Here is a 27,529-nt window from a genome sequence, read left to right on the forward strand (position 1 = left end):
GGCGTTATGATCTGGGGTGGGATAACAGTTGCAGCAAGGACGCCAATGATTGTGATTGAGGGGAACTTGAATGCTGCGAGGTACCGAGACGAGATTTTGCAAATGGCCGCTCTACCGTTTTTGCAACAGAACGGCCCTGGAGTGACGTTTCAACACGATAACGCCAGACTACACGTTGCTCGAGTTGTACAGCAGTATCTTAATCAGAACAATGTTAATGTGTTACCCTGGATCCTGGATGTTACCCTGCAAGATCCCCTGATTTGTCACCCATTGAACACGTCTGGGATGAAATGGAGCGACGTTTATGACGTCATCCGAATCCTCCAACAACGCTGCAAGAACTCCGCCAAATCCTTCCTCGGATATGGAATGATCTTCCCAAGGACTTTCATCGACGTTTAGTGGCCTCAATGAGACGAAGGTGCCAGGCCTGCATCAATGCACAAGGTGGACACACTCACTACTGACCGTGTGAACTTGCTTGTGAACCCCCTCTTGTGTTGTGGCTCATTTGCATATGCCAGGTGCGCTGTTCTTATGGACTGTTGATCGTTACCACACCTTGAAGCATTTGTCTTTCCATGTAATAACATTTCATTCGCAGCAGTAAAAGTTTAACACTGATTCTGTTTGTTGTTTGTGTGTCACAATAACTTTTGCCTTTGAGTATATATATATATATATCAAATGACAATCCAATAGTGCCATAACTCTCCTGAAACTAACATGGTTTTTAAGCTTAGAACCAAAATGCTCAATACTGATGCCTTCTTGCAGCGAATCCACACCAACTGGTGTTCTTCAATCAGTCTTCTTCATTCATATGCAGCACAAGACTGCGGGTAGCATAATTTGCCGAGGGTGCGGCTGTGCGCTGATGCAATACCGTGCTGCTGGTTCAGGCAGGAATGTGGAATTTGTTCAGCGTGCCGGCGATAGCTTGCCTGCTCTGGACTCCATGGTATCTTTAGCCTCCACCAACGAATGGTGGCAGACTGGATGACCGTTTAACGTCTATCCGAGTGGGGGAGGGCACACACATTGATAAATCACCTCACCTGTGAAACAATGAGGTGACAGTTGAAAGCTGGGTCAGGATTCAAACCCAGGCTAGACAGCTTCGAGGCGAGTGTGCAGACCTCCAGGCCATACTGTAGGCCAATTGTCTTCAATTAGGCCGCAATCATACTCTACCTGTCATCACAACCTCATGAGGAACGTGATCATGAGGGAACAGCAAGCAAACACACCAACCCCAAATTACATGTATGTCAACAATTACATTGATCGTAAAAAACAATATGTACCTTTGCCTGTCCCGTGGTTAAATAAATCATGCCTCTGATGTTCTCTCATCTCTACAGTGATTAAGGTTCCTCCATTTGTGGGACAGAATAGTCCTTTAACATTGAGAACTACTTCTACATTTGGTCGTTAAACCGACTCACTTGTAAAAAATATATAAAATTGCCCTGAACATTTTTTGTTGGGAGGAAGGAGGAGAAGAGGGAGGGTGGGGGGGGGGGAGCAGAGAGGGGTGGGGTGGATACAAAGTTAATTTCAGTCTTGTTAATTTTTATGTTAACAATTCTTAATTAATTTCTCAATTCAATTAACAATTCTCTTGTTAATTTCACAGTAATTTACGTGGAAGTTGCATTGTTTTGCCTTTGATCGAGTTGGGAGGAGTTGAGGGGGGGGGGCAGGGGAGGGAGGAGGAAGGCATGGTTTGATATTAAAGAGTAGGTTTTTGTTTTTGTAACGAGACAGTGCAAAAGGGAACATCCGGAATTCTACATCTCCCATAAAATGGAGGTGGGTTTGGTTCTTCAAGGTGCATTTTATATCAGCAAGTTATCATATCCATGTTTATTTCAAAATATAAATATAAAGTTTTCAAATAAATCACGAGGCGTCACGTGTGAAAGGCAACAAAACTCCACGTACGCCTCAGAGAGCTTCCCAAAGCAGCAGACAAAACAAACAAAACAAGCAAACAAAAAGAACAACAAAACATTTGCAGCAATGTAAAACAATACAATTACAACTTGGCAAACCTTAAATATTTCCACAACCATTTTTCAAAGTACAAACTCAGCAAACATGACACATTTGTTGGGAAATTATGGAAGGGGGGGTGGAGGGGGGGAACTGGGCTTGTGTGCAATCAGATGTTTGACAAAGCCCCTGTAACATGCCTTGATCCTGGGAGCAGGAAGACCCGATAGTGCTTGATGGGACATGAGCAGTGAGCAGTGTGGCAAAGACCAATGATTTATGGCAGAATAATTAAGGAACAAACAACTGTGGCGCCCCGATGGATTGTGCAGTGTTTGAGCTGCCCTGGTTCAACCCCATCATGTTTTTTTTTCAAAAGCCTTCACCACAGAAGCCTGCCCAAGTGGCTTTAGTGCTTCGCAAACATCCTCACATCAGCCCATCCATCAAAGTAGTTCAGATGCTCGCTTTGCCACTCTTTTCAAGCCAATCGCCATGTGAACTTGGCCTTATACAGTCCGCCAAGTTAGGGATTGGTCCTGCGGCAACACTTCAATCAACCCTCTAGCTGCTGACGGCTTGTAGTTGGGGCACTTCTTCATTGGTCTCACACAGAAGCTTGGCCGACTCGACTCCATTCTGCAAGCTCGCTTGGTCATCTGGCACATCCCACTGCACAAGGATTCAAAGACTCAGGCCTTGGTCACATTTGTCGCCCAGTGGAAGTGAAGACCAAGAGGCACAGAAACGTTTGCACTCACATGGTGATGGTCGCTGCGGTCCAGGTGGAACTGTTGCTTGCACAAGTTATTCAGGAATGCAATCCCTGTTCAAACAAAGTTAGGGTAGTATCATGTGCCATGAAAAAAAGATGAAAAGAATAAAAAGCTCAGAAAGAGGAATAAAAGAATAGGTTTATGAGAATGTTTGCTCGGAAGAATTGCTCGAACCGTTACTTTTTGTGCTATAAATGTATACATTAATTGCAGTGATTAATGAAACATTTACGACAGCGGTTCAAGGTTGAAATGGACTCTGTTGTAGAAAAAGAAAATGTAAAAAATATATATATATATATATATATATATATATATATATATATATATATATATATATATATATATATATATATATATATACTGTACTGTATAAAATAAAATTTAAAAAAGTATTCAAAAAGACAAATGCCAAAATATGTGTACTTCCCAATGGAGGATTGGCTTTGGGGAGGAGCGGTGTGGGGGAGGTGGTGCAAGTGTGGCATGAAGTTGTCACCAATACGGAACTGCGACATTACGATCTCCCCCTGTTCCTGTAAGCCTAAGCCTGCAGATATTTAATCCATGTACACCGAGTTTAACTGCTCTGCATTTCTTTCTCTTACACTTTTGTGTATACATAGTCAAGGCTCGTAGAGCTCGTACTGGTACACTGGATGGATCAGGATGCAACATGACAAAAGGAACAGCAGAGAGAGAAGGGGAAAACAGCAACAGCAGAGAGGAAGGCCAATTTGGAGGCAGACTTGGATGAACAATTGGTGTGGGGAGAAATGGGGGACAGGAGAGGACGCATGGGGTGCACAAGATGGATACAGAAGGCAACTCTCAGGGGGAAAGATTGGGAATTTGGAAGGAAGCGGGATGAGGTGCAGTGGGAGTTAATGAGGGTAGAAAAAATTACTCATATAATTTCCTGTCATTTTATACCGATGTTCGGCTTTCTGCTATTGATATAGACCAGCAAAGAACCAGTCCTTACAGACAGGTTAATTCTTCCACTTCTATGATGTTTCTGGCGGATTTTATTATGACTTGCAAAACAAGCCTACACCAGGCATACAATATTAGATGGAACTGCAGATGGAACTGCTCTCCCCCCTCCATTCCCCCCCCCCCCCCCCCACTCCAGCCCAAACTCCAAGGGGGCTATTATTTCCCAGGAATAATAATTCCTTTTTTTGACAAGTCCATCTTCATGATGTTAGTGACGCTCAGCATCTATGTCAATATCCAAAAAAAAAAAGAAAAAAAAATGTTTGGCATGGCAGTTCCCACTTCCGGGAGTATGTTTTTTTTTTACTGGCTAAAAGCTTCCAGTGCACATCCCAAGTAACACCACCAGTTTTCAACTCGACCCAGCCAGCAGTTCAAGAGTGCATAGAAGCAAAACAAACAAACAAACAAACGTATAATATAGTATGACCATTCCCCCTCCTGCGTTGTTTACGATTTTCCCACAGAAAGATGTAATACAGGAAATACTGGCTCCCACTAGGTGGTGCTGTATGATACACATTCACAAAGAGAGAGTGGGGTCCTACCCACCACGTTCCAAAACCCACATGCACACGTCAAGTGCAACCACCAGTTTTAAACTCATTCTGTCCAGCGGTTCAGGCGGCACCATTGTGAAAAAGGCAGCACCATTGGTGTGGCGTTGCTGATACCCATAGTACTCCATAAGAGATGGCATTTTCCCCAAACTCAGTGGCTGTGCTCGTCTCGTCTCAGTCGTGTTGTGTCTTGCGTATTTGTCTGTATGCCCATGTGCAAGATGTTTGTGAGGCAGCTCTGACACAATGTGCCTTAGGTGCTGCAAAAAAACCCCCAAAAACCATGAAACACCCAAGGAAACACAAACAAACAAACAACAACATGCATTTTAAGGCCATTTTCCCTGCCAGAGCGGGGGTTAGCCTTGCGGTCCCCATGACAATCTTCTCCATTTTGCCCTATTTTCTGCATCTCTCATTGTTAACCCCCTTGCCCGCATTTCTTCTTCCACCATCTTTAGCCATGTCGTTCTCGGTCTTCCCCGTCCTCTACTTCCTTCGACATTCATTTCCATCACCCTTCTCAACCAGTCACTTTCATCCTTCCTCAACACATGACCAAACCATCTCAACCTGTTCCTCTTCACAGCATCAATCACAGGCTCTATTCCCATCATCTTTCGCAATTCATCATTTGTCTTCCTCTCTCTCAACGATACTCCGCACATCCACCGAACCATTCGCATTTCCACCCTTTCCAGCCTTTGTTGCTGCTCTACGTTCATTACCCATGTCTCGCTCCCATAAATCATAACACTTCTCACACATGCAGCTTACACCTTTCCCTTCAGCTTCAACGACACTCCCCTCCTCATCAGCACGCCACTCAGTTCCCGAAACTTCTTCCATGCACATCTCACTCTTGCAACCGTTGCCGAGTCTGATCCACCTTCTCCATTCAGCATGTCTCCGAGGTAGCAAAATGTTTTCACACCTTCCAGCTTCATGCCGTCTCCATGATCCAACTCAACATTTCCTCCATCTGCAGCTCCCTCTGTGCACACCTTACATTTGAATGTAGTTGCCACACTGGTTAATGACCCTCTCAGACCACTACATTTTTGATGAACCGACTCAGCGCACATGGTACATTGAATGGAGTTCACTCCGACACCCTTCCTGCACACAGCACATGGCCACTTCCCAGTTCTTTCCACCTCACCACATGCTTTACCACTTGCCATCACCTTCGTCTTTCCTATATTCACCTTCAGACCTTTTGTCTCCATATATTCCTTCCACTTGTTCATCTTTTCCTTCAGTCCATCCATACTTTCCGCAATCAACACCAGATAATCTGCATACAACAACTCCCACGGTAAACCATCCTTTACATTCTGAGCCAGCACCTCCATCACAGCTACAAATAGTAGTGGACTTAGTACGGACCCCTGATGCACTCCCACCTTCACCTCAAACTCACCACTGTTCCCGTCCTTCGTCCTTACAGCTGTGCGCGCTCTTTTGTACATTGCCATCACTACTCTGATCAACCATTCCTCCACTCCTAACTTCCTCAATACCCATGTCAATACTTCGCGTGGAACCCTATCGAATGCTTTCTCCAGATCAACAAACCCAAGAAACAACTTCTTCCTCTTCTCCATGTACTTCTCCTGCAAATGCCTCACAAGAGCACGTCTGTCGTTCCTCTTCCTGGCATAAATCCAAACTGCATTTCGTCGATCTTCACCTTATTCCTCATCCGCCTCTCCAACACCCTTTCCAATACCTTCATTCCATGCTCCAATAACTTTATCGCTCGGTACGAGCCACACTCCAGAGGATCACCTTTCCCCTTGTATAGAGGGATGAGGGTACTCAGTTCCCAATCCACTGGAATGCGGCCTTCTTTCACCACCAGATTACAGATCTCTGTCATTCTCTTCACACCCCAACTTCCTCCTGCCTTCAACATATCTCCCACAACTCCCGTCGGCCCTCCCGCTTTTCTAATCTTCATTGATTTTATGGCTTCCTCAACTTCCTTCTCAGTTATCTTCTCTGCCGGTCCTAAAACTGGGTTACTCTCTATCTCTATGTTGCCATCCCATTCATTCTCTGTATTCAACAGCATTTCCATACGTCTTTTCCATCTTCCTTTAATTCCATCTGGGTCCACAACGATTTGTCCCACTTCATCCTTCAAGCAACTCACCCCCATCACATCACACCTCTCTTTCGCTATCTGCTTTGCAATCCTGAATACCGCTCTCTGAACCTCTTCCGAATCCAAGCTTTCTCCGAACATTTTCCTACATGCCTCCTGCGCCTTTGAAAGGAAACAAGGAAACACAAAAATGACAGTTATTGAAATACCTGTATATGTAGTACAATTAGTTATTACCTCCACCCACGGAGGTTGTTTTCAACCCTGTTTGTGTGTGGGATGTGTCAAAAAGTTGTGTATGGATTCGGATGAAATTGCATGGACAGGTTGGGCGTGTGACAAGGCCAAAACTGATAAAATTTTGGTGAAGATCCACATTCAGATCCAATCTTTTAAAGTGATTCTTTACCATTCAGAGATGGGGCCAATACGACATATAGCACAATATTTCAAAAACTTATCGATGAGTTATGACAAAACCTGGTGGATGAGGTGGTTGGGTGAGAAGAACAAGCCAATTATATTTTGGTTCAGGTCTGGATCCAGATCCGGTCCATCAGTGGGATACAAAATGTAAACTGTTCAGCCTGGCAGAGGAACGTGCTATACATACCGAGTGCTGTTCAAAATTATCTTTCAATGGGAAAAGTAAAGCTTTCACCTCAAGCAATTTAATTCAATCGCAGAACATCCCAGTTGAGAAGGAAAGAACAAGCAGATGCACACACTACAGCAGTCTCTTCTCTCTCTTTCTCAAATAAATAAACAAACAAACAAACAAAACAAATAAACATATGAAGAAAGTAGACACCAGCCTTTGTGTCGGGCAGCATGGTGCAGCACTTCCCATTGGTACAGCAGGAAATTGTAGTAACGGGGAACCTCTAAAAATCTCAGGTAATGAACCGTAGACATGGTTGGGAAGACCCTCTCAAACTGTCCACACCGTGACAATTCATCCTCTGCTTGAACGAGTGTCCACACATCATCTGGTGTGAGAGCGTCTAGCAAGGATGGAACAGCCTGGTAGAAAACGACAAACTGATTAGGAAGAATAGCTGATGTATTGCAGAGTCAACGGAAAGCCTACAGACAAAGCTTTTCATAAAACTCACCAAGAAATCAATTAAAGAGTACATGTTTTGGGAGAGTGGGGAGGGGGCAGGATTATATATAAAGTCAAGGCTCTTGGAAGAGCGAGAATACTGAAAAGATGAGGTTGCAACAGAACAAAAGGACCAGCAGAGAGAGAGTGGGGAATCACCAACAGCAAGATTGAAGGACAAAATAGAGAGACCTGGACATATAATGAGGTGGGAAAGAATAAGGGGTCGGGGACGACGCATGGAGAGGACAAGATGGATACAGAAACAAACTTTTCAGAAGGAAAAACTGGAAAATTTGGAAGGAGGTAGGTTTGGGGTGGAGTGTTGGGGTCAAGGGGGTAGTGATCATGGTTTTGTATGGGGAATGATCTGAAATGGTGGTGAACAGCTATTTTGAACATCTAGCAGGATTGAAGAGAATGTGGAAGTTGGTTCCACAGGTGGGAAAAAGAGGAACGAGTGAGTGGAAGTGAGCAGTAAAAGCGTTTAAATCAATATTTCACCCTCAAGTACGTTCATTACTCCACACACACAAAGCGAAAAACAGGGTTAACCGAATGGTTCACTTCTGTCTGTCGGTCATATCTACAAATGTCAGTTTGTGATCAAGGAACAACTTAATTTGAAATGGATGTTATATTTTGAACATTAATTGGAAAACCCGATGGTCACTCTGGCTGAGCTCCAGAGATCCTGTGTGGAGATGGGAGAAGCTTTCAAAAGGACAACCATAACTGCAACACTCCACCGATCTAGGATTTATGGCAGAGTGGCCAGACGGAAGCCTCTCCTCAGTGAAAGACAAATGAAAGCCCACAGAATCTTGTTTCTCACATTCTGGGAGTCCTTTAGGTGCTTTTTTGCAAACTCCAAGTGGGCTTTCATGTGTCTTTCAGCGGGTTCTTGGTCACCTCTCTTACCAAGGCCCTTCTCCCCCGATGCTCAGTTTGGCCGGGCGGCCAGCTCGAGAAAGTCCTGGTTGTTCCAAACTTCTTCCATTTAAGAATTATGGAGGCCACTGTGCTCTTGGGAACCTTCAATGCAGCAGAATTTTTTTTTGTAGGCTTCCCCAGATCTGTGCCTCGACACAACCCTGTCTCTGAGCTCTGCAGGCAGTTCCTTCAGCCTCATGGCTTGGTTTTTTCTCCGATATGCATTGTCAGCTGCGAGACCTTATACAGACAGGTGTGTGCCTTTTCAAATCATGTCCAATCAATTGAATTTACCACAGGTGGACTCCAATCAAGGTGTAGAAACACCTCAAAGATGATCAAGAGAAATGGGAGGCGCCTGAGCTAAATTTCAAGTGTCATAGCAAAGGGTATGAATACTTATGTCAATGTGATATTTCAGTTTTTTCTTTTTAATAAATCTGCAAAACTTGCTAAAATCCTGTTTTATCTTTGTCATTATAGGGTATCGAGTGCAGATTGATGAGGGAAAAAATGAATTTAAACGATTTCAGCATAAGGCTGCAACATAACAAAATGTGAAAAAAGTGAAGGGGTCTGAATACTTTCTGAATGCACTGTATGGCTGGACGGACCAGCGTCAGTTGAAATCCCTTACAGCTATTCTCAAGTATCACATTTTTACCTGACATGATAGCTGATCTTTGACACCATAATCTAATCAGTTTGTCTTTGCATCATAATATGTACTTATACCAAGTTTGATCAAAATCCCATCACTGGCTCACAAGTTAGCGCAGTAACAGTTTTTTCCCAGTGGAACCTCTGACCTCTTGACCCCATAATCGAATCTGTTATCTTCAAATCATTATACATACTTGTACCAAGTTTGACTTTGTTCCCTTCAGACGTTCGTTATCGCAGTAACGAAAACCTATTACAGACTCTTACCTTTGACTCCTTGGACACAAACCCAAATCAGTTCATCTTTGCATCATAATACATACTTGTACCAACTTTGGTCAAAATCCCATCGCTGGTTCACAAGTTATCACGGTAACGGGATTTTTTTTTTTTACCCTAAGATGACCGTTGACCTATTGACCCCAAAATCGAATCAGTTCATATTGCTGCGGTTTTGAGATTGGCACATTGAAGTCAATAAATGTTAAAGGTTTGCCCCCCATAGTTAGTCACACGAGCAACATATAGGCCCATTTGTAGTATAGTTGTCTTAGTATGTGTAAGAATACGTAAGTATGTGTAATAGGTCGGCGACGTCACGTCTTTTCGAAGCTGTTCCATGCGCTCACGCTTTCGAAGCCAAGTAATTTTTCACAATTGTGTTTTTGTCGAGACTGTATCTATCTTTCGGTGTGTGTACCTATAGCGTGTCTTTAGGAAAATTTTCGGTGTTAATTTTTCGTACATGTATACACAATCGTCGGTTAATGCGTGTCGAGTATTCTGAGGCCTAGTACTAGTAGGCTTAGGCTACCGTATCCGACCTTGTGGTTTTGTTTTCTCTCAGCGGTTCGTCGAATGTGCTGCACTTATTTTCGTTCTCTGTTTCCTCCCAGTCGTTCACCCCAAACTTCCTTGTTTAATATCTCGACTCAAAAAAAAAAACCCCCCCAAAAAAATATTTCCTTCTCAGTTCTTATTCGTTCATTTGTTGTTCTTATTTGTTCGTTCGTTCTTCGTTCACATTGTTCGCGATCACACGATCACGTGGTTAGAAAAGTTTAATCTCTCCCCTGAACAACTGTTTTCTGTCATATATTATAACACGTTTTTCTTCTTCTCCTACAAAAGGATGCTTTCGTCTTGCTCACCAAATCTATTCATTCCAAAAAAATAAAATAATACCATCTCTTACAGTTCCTCTTTTCTACATTCCCGAAACTCTCCAGAACTCCACCCCTCCTTCAGCGTCCTCAAACGTATTTTTGACTAGAAGGTCTCAAACTCATTTTGCAAAAAATGTTCGTTTCCCATGAATCGTACACTTTTCAAAATCCAATCTCACCCCTCCCCTCCAAATCTTCCCCATCCCCCCTTCCCTCCAAAACTTCCCCATCCCCCCTCCCCTCCAAAACTTCCCCATCACCCCTCCCCTCCAAATCTACCCCCTTACCCCTCCCCTCCAAATCTTCCCCATCACCCATCCCTTTCAAATCTTCCCCCTTGCCCCTCCCCTCCAAATCTTCCCCATCACCCCTTCCCTCCAAAACTTCCCCATCACCCCTCCCCTCCAAAACTTCCCCATCACCCCTCCCCTCCAAATCTACCCCCTTGCCCCTCCCCTCCAAATCTTCCCCATCACCCATCCCCTTCAAATCTCCCCCCTTGCCCCTTCCCTCCCCTCCCTCCTAAACTCCCCCCACACCCCTCCCCTCCGAGACTCTCCCTCGCTCCTCCCCTCCTAGACTCCCCTCTCACCCCTCCTCCTCAAAGCATCCTCCCTGCTTCTTCCCCCTTCCAACTTTCACCTTCATCTCCCCCAACCTTCTGCCTCGCTCTTCCCCCTCCTCAAATAACACCTCACTGTGCCTCACCTAATCTCCATCAAACCTTTTGTCCGCCCCATTCTTCCCTTTCTCCAAGCTATTCTGAAATCTCTGAAATCTCTGACACACCTTCAACAGCTCTCCCGACCTCTTCCTCCTCTTCTACATCTTACCCTACCCCTCCCCCCCCCCCCCCCCCTGTTCTGTATCCAATGCTCCCCCTTCCTCTTCATTAATGGTATGGACCTCAAACATTCGGGGCCTTCGCTCAAACTTGACTGATCTCTCCATACAGGTTGCTTCTGACAAACCAGATGTGATCTGCTTCACAGAAACTTTCCTCCTTCATGATGTCTCTGATGCCTTGGTATCTCTCCCAGGTTACTCCATCCTCCGGTATGATAGACTTGAGCCTCGTCCTGGAGGTGGGGTTGCTATCTTTATAAAAAACTCTCTTCCTCACTCGCCCTCCACTGCCCTCTCTCCACCTCACCCCCAGGAATACCTTTGGCTACGGCTTCCCCTTCACTCCCACCTTTTGTTCATATGTGTGTTGTACCATCCACCAAACAGTGATGACTCCATCTACATCTCGCTGTCTGATAATATGGACCAACTTCTATCTACCCATCCCAACTCTCTCTTCCTCATATGTGGTGATTTCAATTGTCACCATGCCAGTTGGCTGGGTGTGGGTACCTCTCTCACCAGCCATGGCTCTTCAGCAAAGGAATTCTGCGACTCACTGGGACTGACACAATCTGTCAATTTCCCGACCCGGATCTCAGTCAACGGAGCATCTTCTCTTCTGGACTTGGTTATGACTAACTTCCCTGAAAATGTCTGCTGCTCTTCTTCTGCTCCAATCGGCTCATCTGATCATGTGCTTGTTAAAGTGGACATCTCTCTGACCATTCTCAGAGAGCCTCCTCAGCGTCGACGAGTCTGGCATTTCACTCAGGCCAACTGGCACGGTCTTCAAGCAGCCATCAATCATCTGGACTGGTCTCCCATCTCTACCGCCTCTGACATCAACTCATCCCGGGAATTCTTTCAAAGTAAATTGCTCTCTCTCATGCACAGATTTATCCCATCTCATCTTCAGTTGTCATACCCTTCCTCCCGTCCATGGTACACGGAATCTTGTGGTGAGGCTGTTGCCCAGAAACAACTTGCTTTCGTCTCCTGGAAAGCAAATCCAACGGAAGGAAATCTCATTTCCTTTCACAAAGCCCGAAACAAGTGTGTGTCCAAGCTCAGGAGAGCCAGGAAACAATATCTCACCGTTCTCAAGACCGAACTCTCTTATCTGTCTCCCTCTTCCAAATCCTGGTGGCGTCTGGTCAAATCTGTTTCTGGTGTTTGTTCCCCCTCCATCCCCTCCCTCACCTCAAACGGCTTAACGGCTGACTCCGCACGTGAAAAGGCTGAATGCCTCAACTCTGTGTTTGCCTCTAAATCTTGCGTCCCAAACCCATCCCTCTCTGTACCCAGTCGTACCCAGCTGCTCCTGGACTCTGTGTCCTTTCCTCCTGACAAGGTGGAAAAGTTTCTGTCAACCCTCGACTCTGATTCTGCAACTGGTCCTGACGGCATCAGCCCACGGGTCCGAAAATCATGTTCTTCCGCTCTTTCACTCCCTCTTTCTGTTCTCTTCACCCTCTCTTTTGCTCAAGGTCATCTGCCATCTGCTTGGAAATCAGCCAACGTCACCGCTTTGCACAAAAAAGGTGCAAAAACAGACCCTAGCAACTACAGACCAATCAGCCTTCTCCCAATTATCAGCAAAGTCATGGAATCCATCATTGCTTCAGATTTGAAATCTTTCCTCTTCTCCAATGGCTTGATCTCTGACCATCAATTTGGTTTCAGACCAGGTCACTCTACTCTGGACATGCTGCTTCTGCTTTCTCAACAATGGATGGAGGTCCTCAACGCCAAACAGGAAATTAGAGCTGTCTCCCTTGACATATCACGTGCCTTCGATACGGTCTGGCACCCCGCTCTGCTCACCAAACTCTCCTCCTTTGGTATCCATGGAAATCTCCACGCATGGCTGGCGGACTTCCTCTCTGGTCGTAGTCAACATGTGGCCCTGAATGGGTTTCTCTCATCTCCTCTTCCTGTTCAGGCTGGAGTTCCCCAAGGCAGTGTTCTGGGCCCTGTGCTTTTTCTGGTCTTCATCAATGATCTCTCTGACTCTCTTGAAAATCCTCTCTATCTCTTTGCTGACGACTCTACTCTCTGTCACTCCATTCCTCATCCCTCAGATCGGCAGCCTGCAGCCTCCTCGCTCTCTGCAGACCTGGACAAAATCACAGACTGGGCAAGCAAATGGAACATGTCTTTCAATCCTGACAAATCTCACACTCTTACGATGTCTCTCCAAAACGACCGACTGGACAACCCTCCCATCCACTTTCTGAATAATCCTCTCCAAGAAGTTCTGTCACTCAATCTTTTGGGTCTCACTATCTGCCATGATCTTTCCTGGGAAAACCACATTTCAAATCTGGCCTCCAAAGCCAGTCGCCGACTGGGCATCCTCCGTCGTGCGAAGTCCTTCCTTGGTACACCTGAGCTCCTCACCACTTACAAGGCTTTCATCCGCAGCTCTATGGAATACTGCTCTCCCCTCTGGTCTGGTGCTCCTGCCTCACACCTAGCTCATCTTCACGCTGTTGAAACCAAAGCGTTCAGAATCATTGGAATCTCCCGCGATGAAGCTAACTCCAAGGGCCTTTCACTCACTCACCGCAGGCAGGTTGGTGGTCTTTCCGTCTTCTACCGACTCCTCTCTGGCCTTGCCCCCCCAGCTCTCTCTGGGCTCTGTCCCCCAAATATTCCTACAGGTCGCACAAGATCTGCCTGCAACCCTCTTATGGTTAAACTGCCAAAATCAAGACTTTCTGCTCACCTTCACTCCTTCATTCCTCTTTTCTCCCGCCTCTGGAACAAACTCCCTCACTCTCTTCAATCCCACTCCACCCTCCAGGTCTTTAAAACAGCTGTTCACCACCATCTCTTATCCTCCCCCATCCAAAACCTTGATCTTTTATACCCCCGCTAATTTCGGTCCCCTTGTGTTTTATACCCCCCCCCCCCCTTCCCACGCCTTCTCCCCCCAAGCCCTCTCCCTCCCACACTTCTCCCTGCTCTCAAATGTTGTGTTTGTGTGATTTCCCTTCTCTCCCCATCTTGTCTTCCACTCCCTCTTTTTATATATTTTCTGTCCGGTTGATTTGTTTGTGAAATAAATGTTAGCTCTTTCACGAGCCTCGATTCAGTCTCAAAAAAATTTTTTTTTTAATATTTTAAAAATAGGCCATTTCCTCTCTTAGTACCTGCGTAGTGTAAAGACAGAAGAATAGGCCCTCCATTCATTTTGCTCAGACCTCCATTCTACCTCTATGTGCGCAATCCATCCCACGTCCCATTTGGCTGTCCACTAGTCAAGTTAACATGAGGCAGGGCCTCGAAAGGTGGAGGGTTGAGCTCGGCGCGGCAGCAGTGGGGACGGTAAGAATGAACCAGCGAATCAGAGCTCGAGCGGCATGGCGTGAGGGGGCGTGGTGAAGAGCGTCTGGTGAGTTCCAGAGGGTTCGAAGGGCGTGGCATATAGAACATGATGCGAAAAGCCCTCGAAAGGACTTGCAGAGGATAAGCGCGTTGTAAAGGACTCGCGGAGGGAAGGACTTGAGAGTTATCGAGGGAGGTGCGCTGAGCTGGTGCGGAGTTTATAGAGAGGATTCTAAGGAAACGAGCTTGGAAAGGATCCTTCGCACTGTATGAACCTTTTTTACGTGGGCGCAGACAGGGCGTTGATAACTCACGCGGTTCGGCCAAAGCGAGTGAACGCGGCAGAGTAACCGCCAGCCGCGCAAAGTCCACCCTCTACAGTTCGCCCCAAGAATACCCGCTTTGTTCGAGCGACACGATACAGGTCCCTGCCTTCGCCTGCCTGCATCTTCGCGGAACGTGCCGGGGACCGTGGAGAGTGAGACGGGGCCGATCCTGGACGACCACCACAGCGCTGGTGAACATCATCCTGCCAACCTGTAATCCCCGTGTGAGACGGGCCCGTTTGTCCTGGGGTATTAAGTATAAGACTGTATAAGGATTGCTCGGTGTCTCCTCCTCCTGTGCTGTAAATACGTGCGTAATAATTAAACCAATTTGTTCTTCCTTTTCTTTCCAATTCGATCGCCTTTGTGATTTCTCCATTGACTAAGCGTGGTACGAATAAGATCGCACCAATCGGGTCTAGTAATTGTAAATAGCGCGGATCACGTGTACGCAAACCGCTCGGCGTATCACCATCACACGTGGTCCGAGTGAGGCTTATTCCCTCGCTTCCAGGGCAGCGCTAGTACTTAGGTAACAGCTAATTTGGTCCCGAAACCCTATTTAGCGCTGTCCGGAAGGGACGTAATAGGTATCGGGTCGCGCCAGGTCAGTAAAAACAAGGGGATTAATCCCCCCTTGATAAGGGGAGAAAGCCGGCGACAGATCCACAACAATTGGTAGTCAGGAGTGGGGATTTGAAACCTGGGACAAAATTTGTAGACAAAATTTTGGACCCCAATTTTACATATTGGCAGCAACAATTGGTGTCGGGGAGTGGAATTTGGAACCCTATCAATTTTTTTTGGACGAATTGCCTCCAAAATTACGAGCAGCCAAAATTTAGTTTTTAAGAACCAAAACTAAATTCGTGCCATGGCTAGCCAAAGCGATCGAATGCCGGTGGGGGTAGAAGAGGAGGTAGGAGAGGAAGAATCAATAACCCAGGACCCCCGGGAAGAATGGGAAGAAGAGGAGAGCATTGATGAGGGGCCGGCAGTAGGGGTAGAAAATGGGGGCGCCTCGCACGAGGCAGCGGAAGCCGAGCCTGTGGCGCCAAAGAATGTAGACCTATTTATGGCACAAATATGGGCCTATATGATAAGGTCAGACCATAAAATGGATGCAATGAGTGGGCAAATGGCTAATCAGATGAAAGAAATGGGCGGTCGATTGGAAGTAGAGGGGGACAAATCAAGGGCAGAAATGACAGAATTGGGGGACAAATTCACCCGGAACATTAAAAAAATGGGGGAGGACATTGATCACATGTTGAGCGAAGAGGTCGCATTGGTACGCAACGAGGTAACGCGGTGCGAGGAACGCGTAGGGAGCGAGCTTGGGCAGAGCGCAGTCAAGTTGACCGAGAGGATAGAAATCGCGACTCAGGGTGTAAAAAAGCCGACGGCCGCCGAATTGGAAGAGAAAATTTTAAGTGCGCCGGCGGTCGTCGAGCTAGATAAAGAGAAAGAAATTATAGTTGAAATTGGGGCCGAAGAGAGGGCAGAGTTAGAGATTAAATCAGAGGAAGAAATGGAATGTCCTCAGAGTCCGTATTCGCATTGTGATGCCGTGCTTGCTAATCCCAATAAAGGTTTGCAGGTGCGGTTGCCGGAGGAGAAGAGAATCCCGAAGGTGAGTAGGGGTGTGTATGGCGCGAAAGTGTTTGGCGGGAAAACATTTTTGGCGCGCTTGGGATCCAGACGAAAACCCGGGCGCTCGTGGAAGGTCCGTGGTGCGATGTACGAGAGTGAATGGCGCGCGTGTGCGAAGGAAGTGTGCACCGGAGCGAGAATGTGAAACAGAGTGTGAGATGGAGAGTGAGAGAGGATGCACACCAGAGCATGTTGAAGAGAGTGTGCAGGAGTGCACACCAGAGCGCATGATAGGGTGTGTACCGGGAGAGTGCACACCCGTGGTTGTTACTGAGGGTGTAACAAAAGAGTGTACAAAAGAGTGTTAAAGTCAGGGAGCAGGGCTTATTTTGTCAACCCTCTCACTTTCCAGGGTGTACGGTAAACGAGTGTGTGGAGGAAAAGTGTGTAACGGAGTGTGTGAGGGGCGTGAGTACGCCTGGGTGGTGTGCACCTGAGTGTGTAAGGGAAGAGAATGCACGGGAGAGTGCTGTAATAGAATGCAGGGGGTGTATGGGAGGCGCTGGAGCTCCTCGGTGTGCGAGGGTGGAGTGGGTCGTGAGGTGTGTTGAGAATGCGGCCCAGGCATCGACGCAGACCGGGGGAGCGTTTAGGGCGACGTATAGCCGACGCAAGCCCTCGGTGCGCTGTGTGCTTTGTGTGCAGCGGGGATCGTTGCCGCGGCGGTCTCAGGAGGGGCGCCGTGCACGGTACGCGCCGGGCCCTGCCCTGTATGGTCGGTGCCGCGCCTTGGCCGGAAAGGCGATCGGCACGGTTTGAGGGGGGGTAGGAGAGGTCGGAGCTTCACCCCCTGGTGGCCGCGGTGCTCCGACTGTGGATGGTTGGGCCATCGTGCATGGGACCGCAAGGCTCCACATAGGGATGGCGCCTTGAACCTTGGCCCAACAAAACCTCCTCCCCTGAATCGAAAATGCTGGACGGACCCAACCTACAGGCGACCAACCACCACATGCATCGCTCTGCTTTTCGAAGCCGAGTTGTGATGACGAAAATGTATTGCCGCACGGAGAGGCTCGAGTACAGTGGACGACTAGCCATAGTGTTGGCGAATGGTACCCGGCGTAGAGGAATGGCAGTTTACCATTCCTCAGTATGGGGCACATGAGCAATAGATTATGGGGTGGCAGTGTAAACTAGCCGAGGGCGGGCTAGGTTAATTGTTAGGGATTTAGTAGATGACGGCAGAGGACAAGATTTAAGTAGTGACATTGGTACAGGTCGATGAGACGTAGTCAGATTAGTTGGATGATAATGACGAGGGAAGTGCTTCGTGTAAGGGAAAACGGGGAAGCACGAGCTTTAGGGGAAGTAGTTAGTTAGATGATGCTGCGTGTGTGTAGTAGTGTGGAGAAATTGTGTGTGTGGATGAGCTTGAGCAAATGAGGCATTGGTTGGGGATAACCAGCGGTGGTGTATGAGTGGTGTATAGAGGACGAATGGAGTGTGTTGAAGTGAATCGACTTGCATGGTGTGCAAGTGGGGAACAGGTGTGAGAGCACAAGAGGTGTGCAAGAGAGCTTGGTGTGTGGAATAAATGGTGTGGAATGAGTGGTGTGGAATGCTTGGTGTGAAGTAAAAGGTGTGGAATGCATGGTGCGAAGGAGTGAATGGGGGGAGATCGACCCCTCCAAGGATACCCAGGGTGGGTAGTTTAAAGTCAGGTAGAGGGCTTAGGTAAATTGTTTGGATATCGACACCTGTGGTGCAGGAAGTAGCAGGAAGTGCTTGGATGGGTGCATGAGTCTGTGGAATGGCTGGGCATGTGGGCTTTGTTGGTGCGTATGGTTATTGGAGCACTCCGCCACTGGTAGTTTGTCAGCCAGGTGAGGCCGCAGCTAGGCTCTGGGAGCCAGTCAGAGTAGTGTTCAGTGGGGCCCGAGGATCCAGGAGAAGGACCCGGATAGCCCAATGCCAGAGAGGGCATCAGGGGGTGAGAGAGCCAGGAGGGGCCTTCCACAATTTAGGTAGTCGCAAGGAGCAAGGTAAGCTTGGGTGGCGACTTCAGTGGCGGAGGTGCGCAGGTAGGTAGACCTGCTCGTGGAGCCACACGACCCAGCCCCGAAATTGTGCAAAGGCACAGTGTGAAAAATTGGGGAGAGACCCAAATTCGTAGGGTGCCGCAGAGTGGTCAATGGGAATTGGTTTTTAGGACCGCATAGTTTAAAGATGCCAATCGGCAGGGCATGATCCCGGGGTAGTGCAAGTGAGTTAATGTAACTAGTGTAGTTAGGACGAGGAATTCCCTTCGCGCCATCCGCATTCATTCACCGAGGTGACAAAGCTCCGCACCAGCACCAAGTGCAATGATTTGAGTGAGTAAGACGCATCCCGACGTGAGAGTGACATTGTGTGTTATTCCATCTCTTCCTTCTTGGGAGGGATTGGAAGACGAATTTGGAACTAGATGGGGATAGAAGAGACAAGACGTAGAGACGGATTTGTAATTTGTAAATACAGGGAAGGGCAAGGGTAGTGTAAGCTGACATGGGGGGGAGGGGGAGGGGAGTACGAACAGTTAGGAACGAGCTTGCTCTGCTCGCTCTCCCGCGCCCCTCATGTTGCATTACCTTGTGCTTTGGTGTACCCTTGCGCCCTTTCCTTTGCTGACTGTGCTTTGTCTTCCTCCAGACCCATGGACCCACATTGGAGGAGTTGTGCAGCCACCTCAAACTGTGCGGCTGTACTTTGCTACACATGTGCAGCTGCACTTGGTTAGCTCTTTGCAGCACCCCTGCTGCACATTACTACACCTGTGCAGATGAACGGCGTGGTAATTTGCTGCCGTACTCTCATTGTAACTTTGCTGCACATGCACAGACACTTTGCTGCACCACATTACACCTGGACCACACGTTTTGTGGCTTGACACTTTGCTGAGCAGTCATTTGCTGCAAACTTACCTTTCATCTTCGGACCACGTATTTTGAGTGGCATCAATGTCACGCAGTTGGACCACATAAGGTTGGCCCTGCTGACAAATAAAAACGAACACGGCTTCTTGTACATTTTATTCTGGTGTGCCAGGAAAGAAGAACTAAGTTTTTATTGCACACAGAAGATGAAGCAAGAAGAAGATGCGGCCCAGCAGCAAATGGTGAACTTTTTGAACTGTGCATTTATGAATGTGTTTTTGGTGTATTGGTGCATTGCTGTGCTTTTTCTCCCCTCCAGTCTTCTTTCCACAAAAAGAACAGGTCCTGCGTTATAGAGATGTAAATAATTAGGTTTTGTAATTGTAAATAAGATGCTACCCACCGGCTTTATGTGCAGTTTGAGAATTAATTCCGCAATTTGGTTAGTTGTGGGTGCGAGTCTGTTAGTTAGTTACACAACACAGTAGGTGGGACATATTTAGTGTTGTAAAACTGTCACAAACACGGGGTTAGAGTAAATGTTAGAGGGGAACCACATCTACAGACTTGGCATTTAATATGGAATATTTTTTTTTTCCACACTTGGTTTACTTTCTTAACTCAGTATATCAATCTGGTGAGTTTCTTTTACACTTTGGTGACTTATTTGTTAAAAGAACCATGTCACTGATTGTCTGTCGCAGCAAGAAGTCAACAACAGGATTATATCACAGGTGGCGTGGCAAAATGTACGGACAGGTGCATTTGATGATTGGCTTCACAGTCGGGTATACAAGGGTTGTTGCGTTCTGTATTAGTGGAAAACAACTGCTGCACATTTACAAAAGTTATTGCCGCTTCCTCTGGAGATGGTCCGTCAACTCGACAATGCTGTTTGTCATGGAGTGGTGGCTTTACGAAATTACGGCATGAAACAGCGTGCTATTGCTCGGCAGTATGGCATCACTCAAGGTCAGGTGTCAAAGATCCTGAAACGAAATGCTCAGAGGGGTGTCCCTACTCCAATACCGAGGCCAGGACGTCCCCGCAGAACCACAAGGAGGGATGATCGCCAGCTGCACCGGTTAGTCCGCAATGGCCGCACCAAGTCAGCTAATCGGCTTAGGGCTGAGTGGCAGCAACTGACAAATGTGCCTGTATCCAGAAGACGAGTCAACCAACGACTTGTTCAAGCAGGCTATCGTGCCAGGCGTCCCCTGAGAAAGCCACGCCTGACCAGACAACACCGCCAGTGCCGATTGCAGTGGGCCAGAGAGCACCGTCAATGGCAGCCAGGACACTGGAATCACGTGATCTTCAGTGACGAGTCTAGATTTCTGGTCTATCGTCAAGATGGCCGCGTCCGAGTGTGCAGACAGGTGCATGAAGCCTACAAGAAAGATTGTATAGTGCCAAGAGTCCAAGCTGGAGGTGGTGGGGTGACATATTTGGGCTGCTTTTCATGCAGGGGGCAAAACTGACCTGGTTGTTCTGAATGGAAACCTGAACCAGTTCAAGTACAGGGCCATTCTGGAAGAAACATTGCTTCCATTTGCTCGTGCAACCTTTCGAGGAAACTTTGTCTTCCAAGATGACAATGCACGGCCTCATCGTGCTCGCATGATCCAACACTTTCTTGCTGACCGTGGTGTAGAGCATATGGAGTGGCCTGCCATGTCCCCGGATATGAATCCGATAGAGAACTTGTTGGCAGAATTAACGCGTCAAATCGACCACTTCGACCAGCAGCCGACCTCTGTGCGTGAATTGGAGCAGGCTATTGTCACTGCATGGCAAGCGATTCCTGTCCAAACCTTCGCAAATCTCGTGAGCAGCATGCCTCAACGTGTACGTGCTCTCCTGAATGCTCGTGGGGGTTACACGAAGTACTGAACTGTTATTTTACTGTCCGTAATCCCAGTCGTAATTTAACTTTTGTTTTGGTTAAAAAAAAATTTGGCTAATGCGCAAAATAAAGAGATACTTCTGGAATAACGTACAGAAGTTTAACACACTACTGTCCATGAATTGAGTTCGATATCAGTTTACATCACTTTCAAGGATCAAATTATTTGTTTCGAAATGTCAAATGTGGTTTTTGTTTCTTTTAAAGGTCACACTAACAAAATCTAGAATAATTTCAACATAATTCCAATGAACTTTTGGTTCTAAGACATCTTGAAAAGTAAGTTCACCCCCACAAAAAAAATATTCCATATTAAATGCCAAGTCTGTAAGTGTCACACATAATTAAAACTAGTCCCAAGTCTTGCTCAAAACCGGTCATTCACACTTGTGTGGGTTCGACTCGGGGACGAGTCTGACGAGGGAGGGGGGCAGTGCTGCGGTTTTGAGATTTGCACATTGAAGTCAATAAATGTTAAAGGTTTTCGCCCCATAGTTAGTCACATGAGCAACATATAGGCCCATTTGTAGTATAGTTATGTCTTATTATGTGTAAGAATAGGCCATTTCCTCTCTTAGTACCTGCGTTGTGTAAAGACAGGAGAATAGGCCCTCCATTCATTTTGCTCCGACCTCCATTCTACCTCTATGGGCGCAATCCATCCCGCGTCCCATTTGGCTGTCCACTAGTCAAGTTAACACGAGGCAGGGCCTCGAAAGGTGAAGGAGGGTTGAGCTCAGCGCGGCAGCAGTGGGGACAGTAAGAATGAACCAGCCAATCAGAGCTCGAGCGGCATGGCGTGAGAGGGCGTGGTGAAGAGCGTCTGGTGAGTTCCAGAGGGTTCGAAGGGCGTGGCATATATAACCCGATGCGAAAAGCCCTCGAAAGGCCTTGCAGAGGATAAGCGCATTGTAAAGGACTTGCAGAGGATAACTGCGTTGTAAAGGACTCGCGGAGGGAAGGACTTGAGAGTTATCGAGGGATGTGCGCTGAGCTGGTGTGGAGTTTATAGAGAGGATTCTAAGGAGATCCTTCGAAGGATCCTTGGAAAGGATCCTTCGCACTGTATGAACTTTGTTACGTGGAATACGTGGGCGCAGACAGGTCGTTGATAACTCACGCGGTTCGGCCAAAGCGAGTGAACGCGGTTGAGTAACCGCCAGCCGTGCAAACTCCGCCCTCTACCGTTCGCCCCGAGATTACCCGCTTTGCTCGAGCGACACGATACGAGTCCCTGCCTACGCCTACCTTCATCTTCGCGGAACGTGCCGGGGACCGTGGAGAGTGAGACGGGGCCGATCCTGGACGACCACCGCGGTGCTGGTGAACATCATGCTGCCAACCTGCAATCCCCATGTGAGTGTGAGTGAGACGGGCCCGTTTGTCCTGGGGTATTAAGTATAAGACTGTATAAGGATTGCTCTGTGTCTCTTCCTCCTGTGCTGTAAATACGTGCGTAATAATTAAACCAATTTGTTCTTCCTTTTCTTTCCAATTTGATCGCCTTTGTGATTTCTCCATTGACTAAGTGTGGTACGAATAAGATCGCACCAATCGGGTCTAGTAATTGTAAATAGCGCGGATCACGTGTACGCAAACCGCTCGGCGTATCACCATCACACGTGGTTCATGCGAGGCTTATTCCCTCGCTTCCAGGGCAGCGCTCGTACTTAGGTAACAGCGAATTTGGTCCCGAAACCCTATTTAGCGCTGTCCGGAAGGGACATAATAGGTCTCGGGTCGCGCCAGGTCAGTAAAGACAAGGGGATTAATCCCCCCTTGATAAGGGGAGAAGGCCGGCGACAGATCCACAACAATATTTACATCATAGTACATGCTTTTTCTAATTTTTGCTACTATTGAATGCGTGAACATTGTTAAAGTCAGGGAGCAGGGCTTATTTTGTCAACCCTCTCACTTTCCAGCGTTCATCAAACACCATTAGTACGACGCGCTAGTGCACCATGGCATTGATTTGTGTGAGCATGTTTGTGGTGTCTGGCGCTTTTGTAGGAAATGTTGAAGTTTGAGGAACATGCAAACATGAAATTTTGTTTTAAATTTAGCTACAGAAACAAACACACAAAATGCTCCGAACGGTGTATGCAGATGAAGCTGTGACAAAGAAGACTATTTTCAAGTGGTTTCAAAGGTTTTGGGAAGGAAACGAGTTGCTGAAAGATGAAAGAAGCGGTCATCCGTCAACAGCACAAACTGATGAAAACGTCGCTCAAATCAGTGCTGTCGTCCAAGCAAACCGACCTTCAACCATTTGAGAAATCGCAGTTGTGACCAGACTTTTGTTTGGTTCCATTCAGGCCATATTGGCAGACGATTTTAACATGAGACGCGGCAGCACAAAGTTCATTCCACATATCCTCATAGATAACCAAAATAAAATTGTCTTCATTTCATCCAACTTGTTTGATGGATGCGTTTCGGATCCAACATTCTTCCCTCGGTGATGAGTCGTAGGTTTACCGCTATGACCAGGAAATGAAAGCACAGAGCTCCCAGTGGAAGATACCAGTGTCACCGAGACAAAAAAGGTGCATCAGTCAAGATCGGAAATGAAGGTCATGCTGATTGCGTTCTTTAACATGGAAGGAATGGCTCAAGTATAATTTATTCCCAAAGGTGATAGTTACTGTGTCTTTCTACGTGGAAGTTATGAAATGTTTGCGAGAGGCAGTCAGATGGAAAAGACCAAAAGAGTGGAAGAATGGGTGGCTCTTCCATCACGACAATGCGCCCTGCCACTCGGCACTCTCTATCCAACAATTTTTGCTGACAAAACATTCCTATCACCCTGTATTCGCCTTATTCACCTGACTTGGCACCGTACTACTTCGAGCTGTTCACCAAATTGAAACAAACAATGAAAGGGAAGTGATTTGACACGATTGAAGACATCATATTCAACACAACAGACCTTCTTGAAGGTGATTATCAGAGGTCTTCCAGAAATGATTCTGACAGTGGCAGGAATGGTGGAACAAGTGTGTATGTGCAGAAGGGGAGTACTTCGAAGGGGATTAATGATGTGTTTAATAAAATGATTTTATTCTAACATTCACCAAACATTTTGATCACACCTTGTATACAAGTGAACTGAAATAAAATTAGGATTTTGAAGGTCGTAGAAAAAAAATTCCGGAAGTTTACCATCGTTGATGCTGAGCTGGAATGAGCTTCCCCTTGAAGTTGATATTCAAGGCTGAGCTAGAGTGCAGGCTGCAAATGGATAATAAAGAAACAAACAACTTTCCAAGGTCTTTCCAATTCGCAGAACCATCAGTATATGACTTTGACCTACCCAAGGGTGTCAGCAACAACGTCAGGAACTCATTGTGGGAACGTCCAAGAGAGTGACCAAAATTTTTTTTTAAACAACCAAAAAAAAACAAGTACAGATACATTAAAAGTACACCGCCCCGATGGCAAATAAATAACTAACATATCCTCCAGCGCAGCATTGCCGGGGCGCCTTTGGCACGATCCGATTTATGTTCGTTTTCCGATTTATGTTCAAAAGATAACATTCAATTGAAATTAAATTGTTCCTCGATAATATACTGACGTTTGTAGACAGACGGACAAAGTGAACCAAATGCTTAACCCTGCTGTTTGCTTTACGTGCATGGGGTAACAAGATTTGCCAAGTTATATGGGTTAACAAGGTTTGCCAAGTCAGTGCTGTCTGATGCTGTTATTTTCTGACAAATCGATGTGGTACCTTGCAATCTCTATAAACCTACTTTGGGCCACCTTGTACGTGTTAGCCAATGGTGTACAAGAATCTGTTGCGATTCAGAATAACTGAAAATATCAATGAAGTAGGATGCTTTGTACACCTGCCACAGAACTGTACTCTACTACAAAACAAGCCAGAGTGCTCCAAGATGTGACATCACTTACTCCACACTAGGTGGTTGTGTTTGTCTGAAGTAAAGTCCAGTGGTGTCTCGTGTATTTATCGATGTGACTTGTGTTACAGCTATGCCACGAAGCTTAGACCCTGCAGAATTAATCATATTCATGCCAATCTCCTTTTTCTTAATCTTAAAATGCTCAGTTAGTTTGGTCAGTTCAGTGAGAATTACAGAAAAAAAGAAGGATGCTGTGGTACCTGTTTGGAGAGGTATGCAGAGAGGTAGTACGACTGCTTTGATTTTTCATTTTCAGTCAAGCTGCACGGCTGCTGTTCTTTCCTGCATATAAGAGGTAAATACAGATAACCTCGACAAAGAATGAAAAAAGAGAATAATGCCCCCAGGAAGCAATGTGCCAGCTACCATTTTAACTCTAACTGCTCTTGGAAGGGGAGGGCAGGGGGGGGGGGTGCATGTGAGGCCCACCCCACACCCGGTCTCAGGGAAAGCTCAAAATCACCTAATTCAGTTAGGCCAGAAATTTAACCCTAACTGAACTGGGTGATTTTCAGCCTTTCCTGACTGAGGAGTGAGGGGGGGGAGAGAAGGATCCCAGCCTCCTCCCCCAGTGCAGTTGTTAGGGTTAAACCTTCAAATATGTTAATCTCAAGAATCAACAAAAGTCACCAAAATAAGCTTTATGGATGCAAGTATAAAAATAAAAAAAAGAATTAAAAATGAGAAAATGTGAGAGAGAGAGAGAGTGAGAGAGTGAGAGAGTGAGATAGAGAGATAGAGAGATAGAGAGATAGAGAGAGAGAGAGAGAGAGAGAGAGAGAGAGAGAGAGAGATAGAGAGAGAGAGAGAGAGAGAGAGAGAGAGAGAGAGAGAGAGAGACAGAGACGGGAAGAAGACGGAGGAGAAGAAAAAAGAACAACAACAACAACAACAACAACAACAACAACGACGGACAAGAAGACCAAGAAGAACAAGAAAACAGCAAACAGCAAGGGCATGGTCATAATGCAAAAAAAGAATAATTGAATAGTTTGACAATTTTTATGTGACTTATTGGTATGACAGTTTAATAGAAAAAAAAAACCCCCAGTTTCATTCTGGCTTGGATTCAAACCAATAAATGAGGTGTATATGGAGGGTGGTGGAGGGAGGAGGGAGTGGGTGGAGCTTGAGGGGATATAAAGCGTTTACCTCTGAGGAAGTTGTATTCCAGCCAAGTTCAGCAGATCCTTGATGAGCTGCCCCTTGACGTTGATATCCAAGGTTGAGCTCGAGTGCAGGCTGCAAATGGATAATAAACAAGCAATAGTCCAAGGGCTTTCCAATTCACTGAACCATCAGTATATGGCCTTGACCTACCCAGGGTGTCAGCAACAACTTCAATAACTTATGGTGGGAACATCCAAGGAGCGACAAAAAAACTACAAATCATTCCAAGAGCAGAGCAAAGAGCAGATGCAGCCATGGGCACCTACCTTGGCGAGATGTTCACCTCCAGGAGCCAAGGCTTAAGCTTCTCATCTAGCATTATGTCAAAGCCAAAGAGTTCATGGCAAGAGCTCTGATGCTGGACAAACTGTTCCATGTGGGTGTTCACAACTGCTTCTGAACTGCATTCACAAAAACACCACCACCAACAACAACAACAACAACAACAACAACAACAACAACAACAACAAAAGAAAAAAGAAAAAAAAGAATCACACATGGTTCTTGCAACAAGTTTTGCAGCGTCTGCAGCACTGGACCTGCAGCTTCAGAATGCCAACAAAGTTATGGTGAGGGGATGATAAATTACTCAACACTTCATTTATGGTCGTACCCATGGAGGAGATATAGTCGGGCCTTTAGATTACATGCTCGTTACAGCACCTAAAGCTGTGTCCAAAATAAATGCTCCCAATTAATACCCCAAAATTGATTGCACAGTCGATTTTAAAAAAAACAAAAAAAACATTGACAGTATTGTCAAAAACAAATTCATGTTTGGGAGAGGGATCCATGTGTAGCTTTCCAAATGCTCTCTCGACAGCAGGATTTTATTGCCATATCCCTCACCACCCCCACCCCTTTCCCCCATACTCCAAAAATAAATAATTGATTTTGGCTGAGGGTTGGGAAAAGGTCCGTCTGTCTCTCTCTGTCTCTCTCTGTCTCTCTCTGTCTCTCTCTGTCTCTCTCTGTCTCTCTCTGTCTCTCTCTGTCTCTCTCTGTCTCTCTCTGTCTCTCTCTGTCTCTCTCCGTCTCTCTCTCCGTCTCTCTCCGTCTCTCTCCGTCTCTCTCCGTCTCTCTCCGTCTCTCTCCGTCTCTCTCCGTCTCTCTCCGTCTCTCTCTCTTTGATAATGTGTCCAAATTCATGTAATCTCAAAGCCTGAGGATGGTTATATAACTCTTTTGCATTGCCTCTCCC

The 27,529-nt window shown here is 46.5% G+C and overlaps 1 protein-coding gene across 2 annotated transcripts; it reads right to left on the reverse strand.

The window, feature by feature from the left end:
* Positions 1–1,855: 1,855 nt before the first annotated feature.
* On the reverse strand, positions 1,856–27,165 carry LOC137417792 (tubulin monoglutamylase TTLL4-like). 2 transcript variants are annotated; one of them, XM_078783459.1, is made up of 6 exons: positions 26,595–27,165; positions 26,311–26,400; positions 25,359–25,440; positions 7,258–7,469; positions 2,763–2,827; positions 1,856–2,673 (listed from the first exon to the last, which is right to left on the reverse strand). In XM_078783459.1, exons 1-5 carry the CDS (start codon positions 26,825–26,827, stop codon positions 2,809–2,811), a joined length of 636 nt encoding a protein of 211 aa, XP_078639585.1. In that variant the 5' UTR covers positions 26,828–27,165; the 3' UTR covers positions 1,856–2,673; positions 2,763–2,808. The 2 variants fall into 2 exon arrangements, with proteins under 2 accessions (XP_078639585.1, XP_078639582.1); XM_078783456.1 differs by having other exon boundaries at positions 7,262–7,469; positions 26,595–27,161.
* Between the last annotated feature and the right edge of the window lie 364 nt (positions 27,166–27,529).

Source organism: Myxine glutinosa, chromosome 1 (assembly GCF_964187855.1).
Source record: "Myxine glutinosa chromosome 1, kmMyxGlut1.1, whole genome shotgun sequence".
Classification (NCBI taxonomy): Eukaryota; Metazoa; Chordata; class Myxini; order Myxiniformes; family Myxinidae; genus Myxine; species Myxine glutinosa.